At 52.9% G+C, this 21,660-nt stretch overlaps 6 protein-coding genes across 6 annotated transcripts; 2 read left to right on the top strand and 4 right to left on the bottom strand.

Moving 5' to 3' along the window:
• Window positions 1–1,135: 1,135 nt before the first annotated feature.
• MFIFM68171_10231 (uncharacterized protein) lies at window positions 1,136–2,362 on the bottom strand (the record flags this gene model as incomplete). The annotated part of the gene is made up of 4 exons (XM_071065650.1): window positions 1,136–1,307; window positions 1,381–1,441; window positions 1,547–2,102; window positions 2,204–2,362. The coding sequence occupies 4 exons, from the start codon at window positions 2,360–2,362 to the stop codon at window positions 1,136–1,138; spliced, it is 948 nt and encodes a 315-aa protein (XP_070921751.1).
• Window positions 2,363–3,864: 1,502 nt separating this feature from the next.
• Window positions 3,865–5,610, top strand: MFIFM68171_10230 (uncharacterized protein; the record flags this gene model as incomplete). The annotated part of the gene is made up of 3 exons (XM_071065649.1): window positions 3,865–4,177; window positions 4,262–4,911; window positions 4,987–5,610. The coding sequence occupies 3 exons, from the start codon at window positions 3,865–3,867 to the stop codon at window positions 5,608–5,610; spliced, it is 1,587 nt and encodes a 528-aa protein (XP_070921750.1).
• A 3,397-nt stretch (window positions 5,611–9,007) lies between these two features.
• MFIFM68171_10229 (uncharacterized protein) lies at window positions 9,008–10,231 on the top strand (the record flags this gene model as incomplete). Its single annotated transcript, XM_071065648.1, has 2 exons — window positions 9,008–9,184; window positions 9,248–10,231. 2 exons carry the CDS (start codon window positions 9,008–9,010, stop codon window positions 10,229–10,231), a joined length of 1,161 nt encoding a protein of 386 aa, XP_070921749.1.
• A 542-nt stretch (window positions 10,232–10,773) lies between these two features.
• MFIFM68171_10228 (Beta-lactamase-like protein sdnR) lies at window positions 10,774–12,625 on the bottom strand (the record flags this gene model as incomplete). The annotated part of the gene is made up of 4 exons (XM_071065647.1): window positions 10,774–11,581; window positions 11,642–11,897; window positions 11,956–12,069; window positions 12,133–12,625. The coding sequence occupies 4 exons, from the start codon at window positions 12,623–12,625 to the stop codon at window positions 10,774–10,776; spliced, it is 1,671 nt and encodes a 556-aa protein (XP_070921748.1).
• Window positions 12,626–14,100: 1,475 nt separating this feature from the next.
• On the bottom strand, window positions 14,101–18,039 carry MFIFM68171_10227 (uncharacterized protein; the record flags this gene model as incomplete). The annotated part of the gene is made up of 6 exons (XM_071065646.1): window positions 14,101–14,342; window positions 14,396–15,928; window positions 16,271–16,397; window positions 16,477–17,084; window positions 17,140–17,507; window positions 17,597–18,039. The coding sequence occupies 6 exons, from the start codon at window positions 18,037–18,039 to the stop codon at window positions 14,101–14,103; spliced, it is 3,321 nt and encodes a 1,106-aa protein (XP_070921747.1).
• Window positions 18,040–19,359: 1,320 nt separating this feature from the next.
• Window positions 19,360–20,113, bottom strand: MFIFM68171_10226 (Enhancer of mRNA-decapping protein 4; the record flags this gene model as incomplete). The annotated part of the gene is made up of 3 exons (XM_071065645.1): window positions 19,360–19,683; window positions 19,741–19,793; window positions 19,852–20,113. The coding sequence occupies 3 exons, from the start codon at window positions 20,111–20,113 to the stop codon at window positions 19,360–19,362; spliced, it is 639 nt and encodes a 212-aa protein (XP_070921746.1).
• Window positions 20,114–21,660: the final 1,547 nt, after the last annotated feature.

The raw sequence follows: 21,660 nt of genomic DNA, 5'->3' as shown, positions 1-21,660 counted from the left end.
ACCCATCTCGCATCTCCACCCATCGTTGCCGTGACTTCACAAGTCGACCGCGGAACTGGAAGGAATCCTCTCTCCTTATCTCGGTTCATGGTGCCCTACTTCTTTCCATCCATACCTGCACTTTCTCCCCTGCCACACGAGTCGAACTTCTATACTATTTTACCAGGAAGGACTGGGTTTGGCCGACGGGAACTCATAGCGTTCATCCTAAATAATATCAGTTCTATCTTCGCTAATTATTTCTTTCTACTAAAGTTGTACAATACTGATCTCGTTTGTGAAATATAGTAAGAGGGTAGAGAAAGATACTAGTTAGAATTGCTATCGCTGAAGGTGTATCAACAAGGCAAGGCAGGTAATACATTCGGTATAGCTGAAGAGTATCCAACATACTGCAATATGTTAATAGTAACTATTTTACTAAGTTACATTCTCCACTACCTAAACATTGACTCAAAGCTAGTACATGGATTTTCTCCGTCTTGCTACTAGGATCAATGTGATACTGATGATGATTAACCAATGTTCTCACTGGGATCTAATTAAGCGCTTCTCTATATTGGCCACTAATCGATTGGTTGTTATTGCTCCTGTGTTCCGGCTAGCAGCTTCCAGGCCGCCAATGCGGTCATTTCTGCGAGTCAAATGCGGGTGGTCTTGCATACCAGATCATGAACGAAGCGCGTTATGTTGTGCAACCCACCAGTGCTAGCAAGCTCTGAGGGACGGGAGTATGATAGTCTCAGGTAACAATCTTCGTCTTCAACGTCTGGTACGACGACTATGACTGGGTTACGTTACACTACAAGGTCGGCCTTCCCGTTATTCTTGCCGATTATGGGAAGAGAACATCCTGTGTTAAGGTGTGCAATCAACAGTTTGACCAGCTCAACCGCTTGATCGCACGTCAGCACGAACGCTACCGTATTGTGTAGTACAGTGCTTGGTATGTAAGTACTATACCTTGCCTCAATTACTATACAGTGACTAGAAGTACTCACTGCCAAGGCTGCTGGAAATGGAGGCACGCACCAGCCAAATTAGGTGATCAGAACAGTAAGTTTCGACGTAACGTGGGATTCGAATGCTTATTGCGTCTATGTCTATTTACCACTAATTTTGAAGGATGAGGTAGTTATGGCCCGTCATTCAGAGTATCCGCTCCGGCACTTTCGACTCCTCCGGCCCTTGTAACTTGTCTCAACTCCTCCTCTTCGTCATGGCGCAACTTGCTGTCTATCACGCCAAGTTTCCGGAGTAGCTTCTCGAGCGGACGCTTCAGGCAAGCCACGCTAGCGGCCATAATGCTGGGATGCGGACAAATCAATCTCAGTATTCATAAGTTTTGCCTCATATAAAAAGACTGTCTGATCAACTTACGCCAGCTGCGTCTCGAGATTCGTGCAGATCGTCAACCCGACCCCGCTGACAAGGATCTCTTCTAATTATTCCGCATACATTCATTCATATAAGCCAGCGAAGACAAGACAGGGAACGGGACGTAACAACAGAGCCTCGTCAGAGCATAGCGTAAGGTAGTACTTACTCCCGTAAACAAAGTTATCCACAAACGTCGTCCTCGCAATGGTAGCACACATGGCCAGGAAACCGACGAAAACAATCGAGTAGATAGCGACTTTCTCATGGACGGGTGGCTTATATCTCAGCAGCGGCAGCGGCAGCAGCGCAAACGTCAGGTCAGTGAAGGCCACCATGGAAAGACTCACAAAGATGGAGGTCCTCGCCGTGCCAACGTCGACGCACTCGGCACCGGGGACGCGCTCGCCCCAGTTGGCGCGGAGGGGCCGGCATCCGGTGAACTGGAAGTAGGTGATGACGGCGCAGATGATGGCTTGCACGCCGATGAGGCAGTAGAGGAACATGCGCCAGGAGGGGGGCCGGGTGCTGCCGCGCTGGATGCGCAACAGGCAGCAGGCGACGCTGATCTTAGCGCAGGAGAGGGCCCAGACGGAGAAGGGCTGGCTCAGGAAGAGGAACTTGGCCAGGGGGAGGAATTGCGAGGCGGGAACGTAGCGGTGGTCGTGGCCGTAGCCGTAGCCAATGCTCAGGAGGAGAAAAACCCACTGGATGAAGTCGAAGACCTTGAGCATGGCAGAGAGCCAATCAGCGACCGTTTATCCGATGGACCGATGGGTCAAGCAGTAAAAAGGGGGCTACACAACATGCGGCATGTAATACGTACAACGGCGGCGATGAGGAAGTAGCCGTCCCAGGAGAGACGCCAGCTGGGCACCACACGGTCGTATATGCGGCCGCCAACGAGAGGAATGGAGATGGCGTGCATCACGCCGGTGACGATAACCATCAGCGACCCCAGAGCAGGGTCACGCGGAGCGTCCATTTCGACATGTGGGCATCCACCGAATCGCAGTGTTACGAGCTAAATTGCGGTTTACACGTAGAGCTCCCGACGATTTAATAGAACGTCATGTTCTGGCCTGAGAGAGACCATTTTGGTTCGCGGCCCACCAGTCCTGGCTGGGATTCGCCATCACGCCATGGCCTGGAACATGCTTTCGACATGCAGGAACGAAGGGGTGCTAACTCGGCAGACCATCCGAGCCCAGTCCGCCTGCGCGGACAGATGGGTACGGCCACCATGAGTACTAGGTGCCCGGGGAGGATGCGGATAGCTAGGGGTCAAGACCCGCTCAATTTCGGTACTTACCGGCCATGGACCAATAAACGGTTAACATCTGTGGGATCCGTTGACTCTTTGACCTCGAGTTATACCACAGCCTCGCGCTGAGAAGAATGCCTTCTTGTTTTGCGACCGGGCTCTATGCAGGAGGAGCGGTGTGGCGTGCGCCTCAATTCCACATCCGGACTCGGCCCCCTTCGGAACCAGTATTCGCAGAATCAGAGCCCAGATGACCAATCACACGGCAATAGTGGCTCCAGAAAATGGAGTGGAGGACCTCGGGACACTGGACACGTAGGGTCAGCGGCGTGGCATCTGACAAGCCAGGCAAAAGCAAGTCATTTGTACGTGGGGGGTTTAAGATCTGGTACCAAGTTTCTGAGCTCACCTTTTTTCACTTCTCACTTTCCAGAGCCGCACGATTCGGATCATGGCCGCCAATCAAAACCGATCTTGATGTGCAGGACAAGCTGAGTCGGCGGTCTGAGCGGGGTGGCGCAGACCCAAGCACCCTGGAGCCAGAATGTAAACTTCGGCACTACCTCAGGCTTCTGATTTCTCTCTTCTTCTGACTACGCTACTACGGTAGATTACCCCATCCAGTAGTCAAGTCCGGATTACCCGTCCTCTGACCACCGGAAACTCGCTGCCGACGGTTGTGATGGGGGACTGTACCCGTGAAGCAGCGAATGGCCTTGAGTTCGTATCCGCAGTTGGCACGAAGCAACTTGAAAGTCATTAGTGTCGTAATCCTTGCCAAGAGTGGGTGTTTCGAGAAGCTTTATGTGGAGCAGGCACCACTGCCGGGCGTCGGCCATGCCGTGCTGTAACGGTGGATCAACCCCTTCGTGCGGATGATAACCTTGGCCCCCCCTCCTGATGGTATGGCAGACATCCAGTTGACTCGTTGGCGTCAGCGACGCAGTCTTTGCACTCGATCCTCTCCAGCTGGCGGCTCCCAATACACGGTCGAAGGACAGAAAATGGATTTGGCCGAGTCGTCCTCCACCCTTCCTCATCCCTCCATCATAGAAATGGTTCAACTGCCGGACTATTCCTGGAGACTCGCAGGCGATTCTTCTGAAGGTGATGCTCCCGCCTACACAGCGAAACTCTACTTGTTGGAATCCCTGGACGTATTAGTTGAGCAGTTCCGGAGTGAAGTACCACCCAACTTTCTCCATATGCACATCAAAAATACAATGGGTGCATGGCAGGCCCCACTGCACAGTTCCGAGACGACCCTTTTCGCCAAATGGTCCGCTCCGGTCAAACAGTTCAGAAAGCAGTGGGATATTGAGCAGAGAATCAACATCAACAAACCTTACGATACAGACACGGTCCGGGATCCCTCGGAGCTGCGTCTGAACCATGTCCGCTACGAGCGGATTCCACCATTGCCGGCCCGGCCCTACCACCCCATCTCCAGCTTGGACTCGGGACAGGACGAGATATCGCACGCCGTGACTGAGTGCGTTTCTATGCATTTCAAGCGCACGGATGGCGTCAATATCGGTATGGAATGTGCTCGATTTATGTTTTCCGAGGTGTCGCCAATGGTAGCCCATGCTGACACATAAGCATGTCTACCTTACTTAGGCTTCTTACTCTTCGATCCCCCACGCTTCCATCGGAAGACGGAAAAGAGGTACGCTTTTTGGTCTGACTTGGACGGTGAAGTCACCACCACACACGAAAAAGTCTTCCTGAACAAGCAGGCGTGCCGCGACAGATTTGTCGAAAGCCTCCAGAAGGTTGCCGGGAGCGAGCTAGGGAGCGATATGCCAAGGGCAATAAGCAAAATCCTCTTGGACATCATTCTGGAAGACGAGCTCGCCGTGCTCGCCGAGATCAACGAGAGCTTGGACTCGATCGATTTCTCCATGGCGAGTGATGACTTTCTTTGCAAGACGGTCAATACCTGGCGGGACCGATTCGGCCGTTGGAGGAACCTGCTCTCCCACACCCGAAGCTCGGTAGAGTACCTCTCTTGTGCACAACGAGCGTGGGATGCCGCTGCCGGCAGTGACGGCCAAGCGTTGTCCTACAAGCTGAGTAACCTACAATACCACGTCCGCTCGACCAGCAGCAGGGTAGATAGTACGTTCCAAGCCTTCGCGTGGACCATGACCATTGTCGAGAGCGGAAGGGCAATCCGGCAGGCTGAGACCGTCACGCAGCTGACACGGCTGGCCTTTTTCTTCGTGCCGCCCACCCTCATCACGGGCGTATTCGGCGCAAACATCAACGTATGTCTTCTCCCCTCTGCGCAGCCACTCTACCACATCGGCCATCTGACCGCGACAAAAAAAAAACTCGTGCAGGAATTCAAGGACCGGCTCACCCTCTGGCATTTGGCGGTGGTGTCGCTCTCCGTCTCGCTGCTGACCTATCTCATCTTCTACCGGCACCAAGTCCTGCGGCTGCTCGTCCGTTCCGCCCACCTGCTGGCCGACACGAGTTTCAACCGCCTCAGCAAGATGGCCATCCGGTGGCTGACCATCGCGCGGGTGACCTGGCGGGCGGCGCCCAACCTGCTCGTCATCGGCCTGTGGCTAGGGCTGAACGCCGTGATCATCATGTCGCTCTGGCAGGTCATCGAGAGCACAATCGCGCGGGGGGTCAAGTTGGGCATCGCGATAGCCTTCCTAGCCGGGTATTCGGGCGCGGCGATATTCCCGCTGGTCCTGCGCCGCCGGCAGCGGCGCGACCGCTCCTCGGCGGTCATCATGTATGGTGGGATCCTGGCGGCCGTGCTGGCGCTCTTGGGCCTGGGATTCGGGCTGTGGAAGATTCTGGAGAGCCAGCTCTCGTCCTCGGCCAAGACGGCTGCTGCGTCGAGCATCTTGTGCTTCTCGGCGTTGATGTCCCTGGCTTCGAGGTTCGCGGCGAGCCGGGACAATACGAGCCGCGCTGATTCGGCGACGCTGGAGTTTGGCTCAATATAGAATAATCAAGTGGAGGAGGTACATCTTGCAATGGGCGCAGTATGAGGAGATCATTGAGGCGTACGGTCATCTCGGGGTCGCCGAAGTCTGATTATGATGATGATAATGATTAGAGCCCATCAATTTTGGTGCTTAGAGCTGCTATAAAATGGACTGATGTCTTTGTACCTCTTTGCTTACCAACAATGATTGTTGGGATTGTCGACACGGAGTTACTAAGGCCCTCTAAGCATCATACGAGCGGGGTGGATTACCAGATCATGTGTAGAAGAACTTGAAGGTGGACTAGCCCTAGTACTAAATGTGTGAGACTTTTTGAGGTTTTCTTTTTCTCTCATTTTCTCTCTCCTCCTGTCATTACGTCTTTGTCTTTCCAACGCTGTATTGTCTAGATTTTACATCGTTTGTAAATGACAACCTCCAGGACTATTCAGAAATTGTTTCGTCTGCTGCGCCGTGTACCCCCTGAGGGTCTGGTTTTTGGCTGGGTGCCTAGATTTTTATTCTCCACTTCGAGATGGTCTAGTTTTTCTAGACACCGACTGTAACAGCACCTAGATTTCGTCAGCCAGCTAGCGAGGGCTCGGCGTTATCGTCGTGTAACTATTACTACTTAGGCTGTCCCTACTTGCAACGCACCATCTTGTTCAGCCTGTGTGCTTAGTGTTGAAGCTCTTGATTGCTGAGCGGCTTGTCTTGACGGTTTGTGGGGGGATCGACCGGAAGTCCCGTTCCCCAGCGGAGCAGTGTATCTTGGCCCCAGACTCTTGGCAGCGCCCGCGATCTTCAGGGCGCTGAATCCATAAATTATCCGCGAACCCATGCAGATTCTGATGACCAGGGCCTTCGCCATGCTCCAGGATTCGCTGCTTCATGCTTGGCTGTGGAGCGGTGCGTCGGAATCACACTCTCGACGCTAACCGATGCTTTCACTGGCGTAGGGCGCCTCAGACAGACACTCTTGGGTTCCGCAGACCTTCTCTGAGGGAGGCGCTGCGCTGCTGTAGGACAACAATTATAAATAAGAAGCTGGCCTATGATGCTTTTCTGAGGGCTATTCAAACAACAAGTGTTACCAGCACATAGAGTCCGGATCTGCGGCTACAATGGGCTCTTTGCAAAGCCGTTACCGACTGAGTTGTCAGAGCTTGGAAAAGAAAGAAGGAAAACGCCGGCCAAGTCATATCTGGTCCTGTAACTTCCCCGGGAGAACCCTCCCGTCGCATTTCTTGTGAATAGCTAATTGCTTCGAGTACAATTCTTCAAATGCGGACGTGTCTTGATTCACGGGCATGACGAGCCATACAGAACGCGCAAAGAAAGGTATGGACTTCAACGTCTTGCCTTTCATCAACAGTGTACCTTCCGACAAAATCGCGAAGATGGTTCAACGGGCTACCCAACTCGATCCCACTCATGTGCCAGTTGATTTCGGCACCCGGTTCCAGGTCCAGTTCACCGAGCCGGCAGGCGACGCACTCCCACCGGAAATTTCTCAGCTCTTGAAACAATCTGGCCGGTTATCGGGAGGTGGTAAGCTGCCAGCAGCTCGGCGGTGCACGGCTTCCCGCCGTTGAGCCTAGTGATGATCCACGGTTCCCAGAGCAGACTTACCTGACTGCCGCCGCCCTTCGGAAAAACTCCCCCCTTCTTCCCCCCAAGCGTACCGGGTATCTCTCACTTCTACACCAGGCATGTTTTGTTGCTCTGAACACTTTGGCGTATGGAGGGACTCCGTCCTGACACGCTGAGCCGTAGTATAAGTAAAGAACTTGGCCATTGTAACCGCCACATCTCATTGGGCAGTACCGCCGTCCTCGGGTGTCTCGACACTATAGGCCGCTGATTGTAGCTCCTACTCAGGTAGCACCTTGACCTTATAGGCCAGCACTTGCAAATTCAAAACTCCAGTGACATCATGGACACTATGGTGCTCGATACGGACTTCGACACGTCTACAAGCTCGTCAACGCTTCCCGAACTGCCGGAACCTTGTCCTCCCTAGCCGCATCCCCCATTAAACTGATGCCCTGCCGAGACACGACACCTTTTCTCGCTGTGCTCCAAAAGAATGTCGCTATTCCACTCGCGACGAGGACAACTGTCCCGCAGCCGACACCAACGCCAATCTTCGCCCCGAGGCTCATGCCCGCTCTATATCCAGCACCGTCATCTATATCATCGCCCGATGAACCTGTCGGTAAATCACCGGATGGATCTGTAGGTAGATCACCTGATGAACGTGTAGGTACAGCTGTACTTGTCGACAGCGCCAAGGATAGTGATGTTGATGTCGTTGGCTGCGCGCCGGTGACGAGCACAACCGACCCACCTGTCGAGCTACATCCGAACCCGAGTGCGCCGTTCTCAACCCAGCTATACGTCCTGCAAAGCGAGGCCCCGGACTCGGAACTTGAAAACGTCGTTAGCCACCGCAATGTCGTGATAATACAGTATACATCTACACATCCCACTTACCATGTCAAGACATTTGAATTCGCCGTCGTTTGTCGTAGTGTCTCCGACGAGTCGGCGCAAGCCGTGAAGATTGCGTCGCATACTTGGCCGCGTTTGCAGCATCCGATGTACAGCGCCGTTTGTATCAAGGATACCCCTTCGTTCGTTACCCACGATGTCACACAAGTTGCTCCCTCGCGACAGGCTACGGGCTCTGCTAGTGCAGTTGCTACTACGTACGAAACTTGAGGTCAATTAAATTGTGCCTTTCCGAGGTTGCGAGAATAGCTTACATTCGAAGCCACATGTCTCGTCTTGCTCTTGTCTCCTCCAGTCAATTCCACGCATGGAAGGAGGATGCGTGGTTGCAGCAAAAGGGGGCATCGCGCTTTGGATCCGTGTCGCATCATTCAGGTTGCAATCCACTGTCTGAATTAACGAAGCGATTATGCATAGGGTAAGAGCCAAAGATCTCATCATGGCTGTTGACGAATATAATCTCAACTCTGGCTTGTATCACCTGGCGATTGGTGGGTTTATCGTGGCGGAAGGGATGCCGTTGCAGGAGTGAGAGGAGGAACGGGCTTAACTTGCCTGAAGAGTGCCACAGACTGTAGTTCAAAAACATGGCACACCGTGATCTGTCCATCGGAAACCTCGGCCAGATGCCTCCTCAGCACGTACAAGACTGGTGGCGCCGGTAGTGGTGTGGTTTATCTGTTTTTCATTGGGCGGGATCCCCGCCGCAATGTTCAGCTCCGTCGCCCAGTTCCGCAGAAATCACAGATGACAGCCTCCCCCCCCCCCACCCCCCTTTTTCTCTTGTCGGATTGACCTGCCCACACCGTTCTTATGTCCTCGCCTGAGGTTGTCTCCAGTGAAAAGACCGCAACCAGGACACCAAACGCTAAGATCATACGCCCTCCTTTGCAGGCTGATGATGGCGGCCGACTCCACGGCCAATTGCATAGGCTTAGATGCCTTCAGAGATTTTGGGGACTACATGACGCTCTTGCGCAACAGGACGTCATTCAACGAGACTCTCCTTCGACAATGCCAAGTGCCCATCTGTGGCGCGTTATGGGGCTACGGGCTTCCCGATATCTCTGGCATCGGCGTGAGTCTTTTTGTTCTGATTGCGATTCTCTACATTCAAACAATCCTGTTAAATGCCCGTTAGGTCGCAATAGGATACATGGTCGCAACCGTTATAGGACCCTTCTTATCCCTTTTGCTCCTCGCTTCGCAACATTTAAGCATCCTATCGAATCTGAACGGCGCTTTCCAGACTGTGCTCACTTCCGGGCTCGCCTCGTTCTTCGAGTCGGCCGTCTACTTCGCGCTCGCTATCGAGATTGCCACCACTGTCATCCTATTCGCTAAGGACTACGAATTCAAGACTACAGCCTTTGGATTCTATGAGGCGCGTGTTTCCACCATTGCTTGTACCATCTGTCTTCTACCTCTTCTTTATCCCGTTACAATCCTCTCGTATTCCTCAATCCCCTCCGTCATCGACATTCAGGACAAACGTGTATACAGGCTTTGCCTGTTCTACATAGCCGTCCTGGCCTCGGTCTACCCATTCTTCTCCGAGTCGGTCCGCACTTGGGCACCGACCCAAATTGGAGAGAGTGCGGGAGATGGGGGTGTCACATATGTTGACGAGGACGAGTGGGATGCTCTCGGAAGGGCGTGCTTCGGTACGTTAGAGTACCTGACGGAAAAGGACTACACAATCCTCGGCGCGTTCCAGATGGTGGCCTCGCTGTTCATCATTCTCTTTAGCATCTGCACCCTGGTACCGCCGGTTCTTCGTCGTCTGAACTACGACCGCTACGGCGGGGATTCCCCTGTCCTAAAACCGATGACCGCGTTTTGCAACAAGGCTTCACACGCATGCCAGCAGTCGCCGTTGAAATACGTATTGCTGGCCACCCCTGTATGCCTGGCGGCCCCACTACTCTGGGGCTTCTGGAAACTACGAACACTACAGAAGGAGCTTGCTACGGCGACGGGGAAAGATTATGAAGGGAATGAATGGGGGTTCGGCCAGGTTATAGCTATTACTATATTCGTGCCGGTTGGAGTGGAAATGATCTTCGGGGCAATACAAGGACGTCCGGCAAAGGTGGGAAACGGGCCGCATAGGAATGGAGGTTAAGGCGCTGAATAGGAACGAAACCCTGACATGTACTGTGGCAAGAAGGCCTTGTGATCAAGGAAAAGAATAGGAACGTGACCTTGTAGGAAAAGGAGTTGGCGTGCAAGGGCTCGGTTAAGAAACCAGCCTTGCCTAAGTCGGGGGGGCCTTGTACAGCAGATATCGATATCTTGGACTCATAAAGTAGAGAATCATTGCGTTTGGATAGATAGCTATTCCGTGTGTGAAGAAGACGAGTACAAGTTTGGGATATTGTATCACGCTCAGTGCACGATGCAAGAGGTTGCATAAAAAGAAGTACTATAGCCAAGGTCCGGAACTTAGGGTCTAAACAAGTTTTTGACAGTTCCGGTCGGAGCAGACACTAAGAGTATTTAGACAAATAAGTCAAGTACTACAGCGATGCCGTAGCCACCTTGCTTCCCATGACAACTTTCTCGCCGCCTTTCATTAACGGCCCCTGGTAGCCTAAGTACCTTAGTAGGCACTGGCAGCTTGCAGCACAATATCATCAACCGCCCCCTGCGCTCAAATTCACAACATCACAACGCTCGGACCCTGGAAAGCGTCTTCCCCAGCGCCGGAGCCTCCAACCCCGTTGCGTTCCCATCCTCATCCAGTTCAAAGACGTACAAATCCCCGGGATAGTTTCCCCACCGCAGCCGGTCGCTCTCCGCCCACGATCCGCACGTCTCGGCAGGCTTCTCGCCTTGCAGGCCCGGCCAGCCGCGGAACGCTATCCGCTTGCCCCCGTCGACGATGCCCATGGGATACAGCCACAGCCCGGGCTTGCCGCTCTTGCCGCTGAGCGCGCCGGTGTTGCTGATGATCAGGGCAAGCACGTCGGTCCCGTTGCTGACGACGCGGTCGACGAACAAGGCGGGCTCCCCCGGGTAGAGCGTCACGACGACAGACGAGTTGTCCGCGTGCGCATAGGTTCCCTCGTAGTTGGCCTGGGCCTGGTCGCGGGCGGCCTGCTCGGCCGCGGCGAGCCAGATGTCGAGGAAGGCTTGCTTGATGGTGTCGAAGGCGGCCTGCGAGTCGTTGCCCGCCGTGAGGATCGAGATGCCTATGCCGTGGTCTGGCGAGAGCCCGAGGAGACTGGTGTAGGTGCCGCCTCCGCCCTGCTTCGTGTAGACGTCAACGTTGCGGGTGACGTTGGAGGTTAGCGTGGCGGGGACGGCGTGGCGGAGGATTTCCCAGGGCCGACCCATCGAGTGACGGAGGGCCCCGGTGTGAATTGCCGGCGCCAGCCATCTGCGGGTGACGATCGGATCCAGCAAGGTCGATCGGAGGATGGATCTGCCGACTGCTGTGACATCGCTCGCGGATTGGGAATAGCCACCGCCTCTGAAAAACACGGTTTAGCGCTGCGCTAATGGGAATGGATTGGTGTCCGGACGTGCTTACGGTGACGCTTCCCCCAAATCAAGGTTCCAAGCCGGTTCTGGGTAGTTGACGACGTTACTTTCATTGTGAGGTATTGACACAGAGGTCCGCGTAAGGTTGAGAGGCTTGATCAACTGGCTAACGATAAGATCGTTGAACGATTCGCCGGTGATATTCTCAGCTGCGTACGCGAGAAGCTGGAAGGCCAAGTTGGAGTAGTTTGGCGTCCTATAGCTCGGAGCCCAGGGGTAGGTATTCATAATCAGTCGCATGGCCTCTAGCACCCTGTCAGTGGAGTTGGACGTGAAAGGTGTTCAGATAACTCGTGAACTTGCCGGTTCTATTGCAAGGGCGGAGGCCGAAAGAACCACACTTGACGATCTCAGAGTCCTCCAGCTCCCGCAGCCCCGGGATCTGCGACTGGAGAGTAGAGGCATCTCCGAGAGAGTCTTAGCACGCCCGTAGAGGTCAGCAACAAAGCCTGGGCTCCACGTAGCGTTTCCGGGTCTTACAATCCCTCGTGATACCGCTAGACTGGCCGGCCAGGGACCCCAATGTGACCTCTGACCAGTTCACGTCACGGATGGGATCGCGCACAGGGGCATTTGCCAGTTCAGGAACGTAGTTAGTGATGGGCTCATTCCAGTACTTGTCTCCAAGTTTGGCGAGGAAAGTGTAGACGGTGATGACCTTGGATATGCTGAACACGCGCCAGAGAGTGTCATGGCGTACGACAGCCGCTCCGATTTGGTCCGTGGCTGTATGGTAAGTGCTGTAGATGAGGTCGTCATCGTAGGAAGAGTAGACCTGGACCGCGAACGAAGTCGAGTTGCGGTTGACGGATTCCAGAGCCTTGTCAAACCTCGCCTTTGCTGCCGTCAGCGCGGGCGCAGCAATATTTGTCACAGCCGGATATGCCGGGCCGAGAATCGGGCAGTTCTGGGCAGCACCAAGTTGTCCTGCCACCACGACCCACACGAAGAAGTTTTGGGAGAAGGACCTCATGATGGGCTGAGGTGCATTGCTGGTGGATCCAGCGTTCCGAGCACGAAGTCAGAGAAAATGATTCTCCATTTACCGAGAGTGAACGGCTCTTAAATGTTGTTGGTGTGTTGAGCGGGTAAACGCGATTCAGTTTGTACTAGTTGCCTTTGTTTGGTATCGTGTTGTCTACGTTGTTGCCATCGCTTCGCCGTTCCCCGCAACCAGACTTTTATTTCCGTGGTGCCGAGGCCGTATTGACGGTAAAGCGGCCCGCGTACGGCGAGAAGGATTGTGACTGCATCAAATCCGAGCAGGGAGCATCTCGGTCGGATCGATTCCGCTCTTTGTGATGGTGAAACACACTGATGATTATTAATACAGTCTTGGTCAAAGCATGTTCGACAATACTTCGCGATACAGCCAGCCGAGCAATGCCGGATATATTCCGCTGTCTTTCAATTCATAATGAATTATAATGAATCATGATGACTGTCTCCTCATCGTGGGCTGCCGAGGTAATACAGTAACGCCCCAATTCCCACTTTTGAGGCTGTTGTTGTTGATGGGGTGCTTGGGTGTGAGAAAAAAAAAAAAAAAATTAGAATCAACAGCATGGGTCGAGAAAGACATAATAGTAACAACGGGAACCCTTTAACCGTCTTGTGCGAGTGACAGAACTGTCTAACAGATGCTGAATGAGAATTACATGGATACCTTATACCTGGTAAGGCATCTGAGGTTCTGAGTGTTTGAGTCGCTGATCTAACCACCGAAGAATACTGGGGAGCACCGAGCGGTGCGAGTAGCGACAATGCAAACCGTGTCTCAATTATGTTGGCTCTAAGCGAGAACATAGCAGAGGTCAAACTCGTTATCGCTTACAGAGGTATCCAATACTGCATTAATACACTTAGTTACGAAGCTCTAGAGAAATCGCCGGGGGTCCTGGGCGTTGCCTAAATGCCTGTACTCGTCTAAATACACATAACCTGCTCACCAGCTGCTCTCCAATCGCATGGCGTCCAAAGACATAGTCGCCATCTTGTAAATTGGTTTCAAAACTTCTTTCCCGCTAGCCTGACAGGCGCAATATCTAGGAGTCGGGTGAGGAGCGTGGAGAGGCGGTCAAGTGGGTTTAGGAGGGCTGATCCGGACTGGTTTATTGGCGGGGATGCGCCGGTTGTGGAGGAGAGGCGGTCGGGGAGTTGGATGTGATTCATTTGTACGTGCGCCTTTGGTTGGGGTATTTGCGTAGGCCCGCTTGGTTGTTTCGGTGTTGTGGATACGCGTGGATAGAGGCTTCATAGGTCTTTCCCGGCGCTGGAAGGTGTAGAGATAGATGCTTGGTTTGGTATAGCATCTGGAGCGGCGGCGGTTCGTCTGAGTTCTGACGATATATGTAATTGTAATTACGCCCAGAATCGCAAGATCATGAATTCCCATAAACGACTTACAACTTCTTTTGTTCCTCTCTAGTTGGTTTGCGCCACTTTAGGCTAAGACATCAACAGCTCCCTTAAGGAGTCCTCCGAGTCCTCCGAGTCCTCCGAGTCCTCCGATTCATCCAAGTCACGAGCATTCTTCCTCTTGGCGCAGGAACTGCAAAGCAATGGTACATCAACTTCATCGTCTAAGCTCGCCACGCTTTGATTGACTCCCAGCGATGCAGATTCCCGGTCTGGCTTCAACAAGGAGAACTTCGGCCCAAGCAGGTTTTGGGCTCGAGCGGGGAGTTTGTCTGAGGAAAGCGTCAGTGAGGACCTCCAAAACAGTCCTGATTCATAGACTTACACACGGTGACATGGTCCACCAACTGTTTCATTTCCGCTAGGATTCGGGAGTCGACCGCGAAGAGGTTAGATATTCGTCGCCGCCAGGGGCCCCAGGTGAAGCTTTCCAGGGCTTTTGGGTCCGAGAAGTCTAAGCCCAGAATTTGCGGCTTAAACTCCTGCATCAGCTTATCGAGCTGGCGGGCGTTCTTCTGTTCCGAGCTATCGGACCGAATCTCCTCTGCGCGCTGCGGTTCACACTCTGCAATGACGCTGCCCTCTGAACCCAGTGCTCTCGTTTGTGCCGGGCTTAAATCTTGTCCGTGTCGCAGGTTCCCTACGTTCTCTCGGTAGCAACATGTATGTTTCATGTCGAGCATCTCAAAGGTAAGCAAGCGCACAAGTTCTAGCGACATGGTAGCGGCCGGGTCTTCGGGGGTCTGACACGGGTCTTCAGATTTGCGGTGATGATGAAATAAACAGTGTCTCCAGAACATTTCATCTCGGGGCAGGAGCTGAGAAAGGCGGAATGATCGTGTCGAAACGGCATAGGCCTTCCAAAGAGACTTGAGCGCCGAACAACCGTGGCCGTCAGGGTTGCACCAACACACGCACTGGTCTCGAATCAGGCTCTTTGATAGATGGTGGATCATCTGATGGAGAAAGGGGGTTTTGGAGTAGTCCATGAGTTGGTCAAGCGAGCCGTCGTTAAACTTGAAGTTGAGACAAGTAGATCCCAATGTGGCAGCCATGTAGTGCCAGCCTGTAGAGGATGTGTTGAGGCCAAGTCTTAATGGATCTTGCTGCGTCTGGTCTAGGAGTTTCTGGTCCTGTGACAGTTGCCAAATTTCAGACTTGTCCTCTTCAAGGGAATCCATCGAGTAGTCAATCCCCGAGAGCGTGTCGTAGTGCCAGGTCATGATCGGGGTCAACCCCATAGGGTTATAGCTCTGGTACTCTCGGAATCCGTTGTCCCAAAATAGTTTCCAGTGCTTGAAACGTAGTCCGGAGAAGTGATATACAGTGCCGTAATTGGGCGGCACAGATAAATGCCGAGGAATGTGAACGTCGTAACGGTCTAAGGCAGCACAGAGAACGCCTGCTTTCTCATCCGGCACCTTTCTCGAGTCCCAGTCAAGGTGGATTCCAAGCTCGTCTTGACACCGCTTTAGCAAACTCCATCTTCTTTCTGCCAGGTTTGAAGCGACGACGGCTATACACTCAGCAGATGTGTATAGCAAGGCGTCCTCGAGCCCGACGTCGAAATCCAGCGCACAGTCTGCCTTCATGAGAAGATCCACCGACTCGGCGCATCCTAATGCCAAAGCCAACTGAACAGGTGTTCTGTACCGATAATGGGCAAGTTCGCTAACGTCAATGAGGACTCTGGCCTTTGTTTGTAAGAGTCGTTGCAATCCCTCTGGCCAGGTCACGCAGAGTTGCAGAGTCGTAGAACCCAGGATTCCTTCTGTGACGGCTCCCGGATCGCGCGCTATCTCACGATCCAGATCTTGTACACACCGCGACACTATCGCACGTGCCATCGGGGTCAGTTCTATAACGGTTAGTGATGGGCGCATCGTCGTCATTCAGGAGCCCGGATTGCTTACCAGTCATCACACTCGAAAGTAGGGTAGAATTGGGAGCGTAGAGCCCTTCACTCCAATAAATATGAAGCTCGGACTCGGAGTAATCTCGAAATTGGACCCAATGTATGAGAAGAGCATTTCTTTCTCCTCCCGTCCATAATTATAAATGGCACAATAGAGCAGTTTAACAGTTAAGTCAGCTTCCCGTAATCTGCGGCAAAGTACTATTAATTAGCCCCTTGCACTGAAAAGAGTCGCCATCGTATATCCAAAATGAGCCAACAGGAAAACACACCTCGGGAAATTACTATCATCCCTTGTGGGATCTCTAAACACGGCTAAATTGTTGAGAATTCGCAAGAGAAGTTCCGTAATGCGTCGGGTGCGGCTAGCTGGAGCGGGGGAAAGAATGAACATGAACAGACTGAGTAGAAGCTGTTGGGACAAACAACATGTTAGCGTCTGTGCGAAACGAATGTTTGTTAGAGAAGATGTATGCAGCGGTCCGTCTTACTGCTGTATGGCTGGACCCGGATTCATCTATGTCGCACGGCGATGCCTTTCGCTCTTGGTACAAGGAGATCACCGCCTTCTCAACCATCTTCAGCCCGTCAAAGACTTTGTCCTCTGATATTAAGAGGGTGTTTCGCACGCGTTCTTCAACGTCGCCTGGTACCAGATCCCAAATGATCTGACGTATTGTGCCGTAGACAGGGCTATGATCCAATGGCACAACGTTGATGAATCGGAGTGACATCCCTAGACGGCCGGCGCCAACAGTATACTCAGCGCAGGCACGGTTGAACTGCCACAGGAACCGGCCGAATTTTAGCGGGAAGGACACGCGGAGAGTCTTTTCCTCGATGGGGACGATCCCACGGAACTTGCAACCCCGGCGGTGACGCGGCACCGGCTGTCGATCCAAGTCGATCTCCATGCCCAGTAGTGCGTACCGGTATGACTTTTGACCCCTGTTCAATGGGCAGTCGCATAGTGGAGCCCAACCACGGTACCCGTTCTGGCCGAGGTAGGATAGGCGGGTGAGGGGGTCGTTGAGCGAAAGAGCGAGCCTGTTTGAGGGTGTCCTCTCTCGGAATCTGGAGATTGAGACATCCGAATAAACTAATTAAGGTAAGTAAAACAAAATTCGGGGGTTAGCACGGGACCCAAGGAACACTACGCCTGCGGTTCTGGGCACTGCAACTGACTATGCCCGACACTTGCTCTGAGCTAGCACCCGCTTTTGCTAGAAGCTCGATGAACGCGAGGTTTGTAGACTCCACACGATCCATGGCGGTTTGCATCACGGTAACCTTCCCGCTGATGCTATGCTCGGCCTCTCGCACAACCCACTCGGTCCGAGCAACAATTCTCTTGATGTCGTCGAGGGTACCCGAAACCGTGCTATCCAGCGATGACAGCAAGTTGGAGTTCTGTTGGACCTGGGAGCTCAGATCCCCGAGCTTACGGTGCGACTCTACACCGAGGTCGTTAACGGCAGTTCGAACAGTCTCAATGCCCTCGCCATGGGAGACGTCGGATTTCCTGTCCGTTTCCATCAACAAGGAGTGCTCAGTTTAGCGCATGGAAGAAAGATCGAAGAGGACTCGGAAAGACTGCACAAGGGTCCTTACAGGGAGGCAACGCTGACAGCCAGATTCAAGGTGTCTCGGAGGCTCTCCAGACTCTGATGGATCAACGTCAATTCCCCTTTACGGAACGGGTAGAGAACAGCACGGCCGGTCTCTTTTATTTTTCCCTTTATGTTGCGCCGGTTTTGGAGCTCCGTCAAGCTGCGAATTAGCTGCTGTAAATTCACCAGCTGGTCCTCGCAGTCAAAAAGGCACTGTCGGATGATAGCAGCGTCGCTGCATTGTTGCTGGTCGAGACGGGGCAACACATTTGTCAACGAGGAGAAGACCAATACCAGACTCTGGGCTTCTTTTAGATGCATGGCAATTTCCTGCTGGCGCCCTTGGATCGATCGGAGGTATGAAACGAGGCTCTGGCAGACATGGATGCCGAGGGACGCAATCCCGACAGCACTCCCAGCCACCGAGAGCGGATCTGCTGACATGCTTAGTTAGTTGTAAAGACAAACTGGTACACGAAGTCCCCGGTCGATCAGTCCTGGATAGCCAAGAGTGGCAAATGGACAGGAGAAGACTGCCTCTGGGAAACACGCGAGAAGTGAGAGTGAGGCTTCCTGTCGACCCCTCACTCCGTGCTGGGTGCCTGTCGGTAGGCTCAGCCGCTCAGGCAGACATGCAAAAAGCCACACATGAATACATGGCCATCGTGCCATCTCATTCGACCGGCAGATTTTGGCGTTACACAGCGCGCCCTTCACATCGAAATGAGGCCCAAGTTTCGACAGTTCTCCATAGCAGAATCCCATCATGCTTGTCTCGCATTTTACCCAACGCAGGCTCCGTGTTTTTCCGAAACCGACATGCATGGTGTCTGTCTGTCGTCTGCAGTCTCTGCGAACTGAGCCTTCCCTAGAGTGTCATATCTGGGCGCAGACGTGGGAATGCGGTTTCGGGTCCGGACCAAAGTAGCCAACAGCCCAGCGCAGCGCAACCAAGCCAGGTAACTGTGTTGCATTGGATCTTCCATATGTGCGCTGAACTGAGCTATTCTGAGGTTGAACTGCGTCCCACGTCCGTCACGATCGTCTAAGCACCACGATTATATTAGTAGTAAGCACCCGATACATCATCCAACACGACTTCCCGCCCACGTCCGCGACACTAACGCCAGCGCTATAGCTGGTATCTACAGTACATCTGAATAGCGTAGAGGGCGTATCCTCGAAGTCCTTGTGTGGCGAATCACGTTACACTTGGTGCACTAGCTTGGAGCTCGATGTGGCCGTACTCCCTAGGCCTTTAACTGCATTAAATTGGCTGGGCTTCTGCTTAGTACTTGACCTTAGGAGTGAGCTTCGAGCTCGAATTGGCTCAATGTACTAGCGAGGTTTAAGAAGTAACTGCGAGGACCTATTATGCCTCAAATGCTAATGCGAGCATAAATCCTCAAGTAGAAGGGCTTCACCTTAACAAAGCATCTAATATCGTATATGAATATAGGAGCTTATGGTGTTGAGCTGAGACAAAGTGCTTATACGAGGTGAGAGAGGAATAGGTCAATCTTTGCAAACAACCTCTATTGCATCTCGACATAATTATTCCTTGTTGTGACGGCAAGTGGAATTTGACTAAATTCAGACCTCTTGTACGAGATCCTGCTTTCATTGTGGAAAAGTATTATGCTGAAAAAAAAAAAAAATTCCGCATCATACCAAGAGTATAACCCGACCATCTTCCTTTATTCCTGTATATAAGCAAACCATTACAATGCTTCGTAGCTACTATGGACCTGAACATCCGGTTGCTCACAGCACAATGGCTGCAGCGAGCCCCAACATGGCAGCAGCAACACCGGCCATTTCGTGGTGAGCACCACCGGTGATTATAGGTCCCGACCTGGTAGTAGTGCGGGTTGCCGTGCCATCGCCGCCAGTTCCAGTCGGCACCCTAGTGGTTCTAGCAGTAGTGCTGACGGTAGGTTCAGCCGTGGCAGTCTCCTCAGGTTCAGTCGTAGCGGTCTCCTCAGGTTCAGTCGTAGCAGTCTCCTCAGGGGTAGAGGTAGTGGTGGCGCCAAAGTCGGGTGGGAGGGAGACGTTGTTTTCGGCGGCGCAGGTCTCGGGGTCGAGGCCCTGGTTGGGATCATGTTAGGGTTGTTTACAAGTGGAGAGGAGGTGCGTAGGACATACGGTAGGGCAGCATAGGTCTTGCACGAGGCAGAATGAGTCGGCAGGGCAGCCCCCTGTCAAGAGAGTCAGTATTTCGTTTGTGCCGAAGGATGACATTCTGGGTCAACGTACAGAGATTATTGCAGCATGTGTGGCCGAGGTCGGGGTTGATACAGAGACTGGGTTCTGTGTCCGAAGCAGGCACGCATTCGATAAAGCCCTCACCAAACGCTTCGACGCAAGTCTCGCCGGGACGGGTCTCTTCACCGGGGTCGAAGGCCTGGCGCCCTTCAAGACCTCGTAGCCCTTTGGGAGCCCGGAAAAGGCGCGGCTCATTGTTCGCCGCGTTCGCAAGGCCGAGAGCAGCGGCAACGACAACGAGAGAGGCACGCATTTTGTTTATATGCTTTGGGATTGAGGTTGAACGAATGGTTACAAGTACGAGTTGGACGAATGTAGATGTCAAGATGAACGAAGGGTCTGGAAAATTTTGCGTTCCAGGTCGAGTCACGCCTTGAGGTCTGGCACCAAATCGAGTTGAGGGGATTTCTGTCCCTGGGGTCGAGTTATTATATACTAGTACCTATTTGATTACCCCGGCGCACTGTTACCCTCCACCATCATCGGAGCCTTGTGCGGCTGAACGTGTCGGACAGAGAAAACAGGGGTGGAAATCAAGTTGTGCGCCATCCGGTGTCAGACACGGCCAATTAAGAATACGGGCTGCTGCTGATCGACGCTGGCGGCCAATGATAGGAGTGCTTCCACCATGCATCTTACTTGCAGCCACACGGCACAGACATGTTTATGCGCCACGCTGAAGAGGTCATAGCACGCTGTGTCAGACGGCGACCTATCTCCCCGAAGCAGCCTCTCTCGGTACGCTGCTAACCCCTGAGCAAAGCCACCCCGCTGAGATGGCCTCACAGCCTCCAAGACTTGGCAACTCCACCCTTTTGGGATCGTCGACGAAGCTGAACGGGTAAACTGGCCCACTCCTGGCTGCACACAGGTGGCGCTAGAATCCCCCGATGGGTTCGCAATAAATTTAGGTCGGGTGAACAAACTTGTGTTCGTGGTCAAGTCGAAGTGTTAGTGAGTGAGCTTACCTACGAATACAAAAGGGGCAGGATCAGCTGTACTACTGCTCGCCACTTGCTCGCACACCCTGGTCTTGCCAGCTGGGGTTGAACAAACCCACCTCCGGTGGTTTCCATACTATAGTCGAAACATCTCAATCTGCCTGGCAGACTTGCCGAATTAAATGAGAGATGTTCGCTCGGGACGATGATTAATATGTGCTCAACCTCAGACGACTGAATGACGCTTTCCCAGTCACCACACAAAATCATCGGGCTGACCTTAGTCCCGAGATTCCCCTTCAACCGCGATGGGTAATTCAACTGTTCTATAACCGATTCGCAGAATGTTCTCTCGCACTTGAAACTTGAAACAACACACGAAATCTGCAGCGCCCTTTTCCTACATGGTTTGGGACAGTAAGACAAAAGCAGTACGCCTAGACAAAACAGAATTTAATGTCTGTGAGACTGTTTCAAGGGTGCTTTGGCGACTCCGTGACCGGCTGAATGTGCAGGGAGCAAAACGCGGAACCTTTTATCCGCTCTGGCTGGACCAGATACATAGTCATCGGAGTTACTTACCTTGACGAGCTACCTGGTAACCCGGGCGCGGGATATCTAGGACATATCGAAAGTAACCTTGGTTCTACGTTGGGGAGGTCGGCGACGAAATAAGGGCAGTTGGTTTCTTGTAGAGGATGCTGCAATTCCTTCGGAGCCCCATAGCTGAGAACGGCGCTGGGACAGACAACTTAATACAAACAGTTCAACTTGCATTGGGGAAGAGCTCAACAAACCGAACATTGGAATAGATTATAGAGCATGTCGCGGATGATGTTGAAGAGTCAAAGACGGAATG

The sequence above is a fragment of the Madurella fahalii genome, assembly GCF_045866475.1.
Source record: "Madurella fahalii IFM 68171 DNA, scaffold_6, whole genome shotgun sequence".
Lineage (NCBI taxonomy): Eukaryota > Fungi > Ascomycota > Sordariomycetes > Sordariales > Madurella > Madurella fahalii.
The sequence above is the reverse complement of the archived record's forward strand: the minus strand, read 5'-3'. Positions and strand labels throughout refer to the sequence as shown.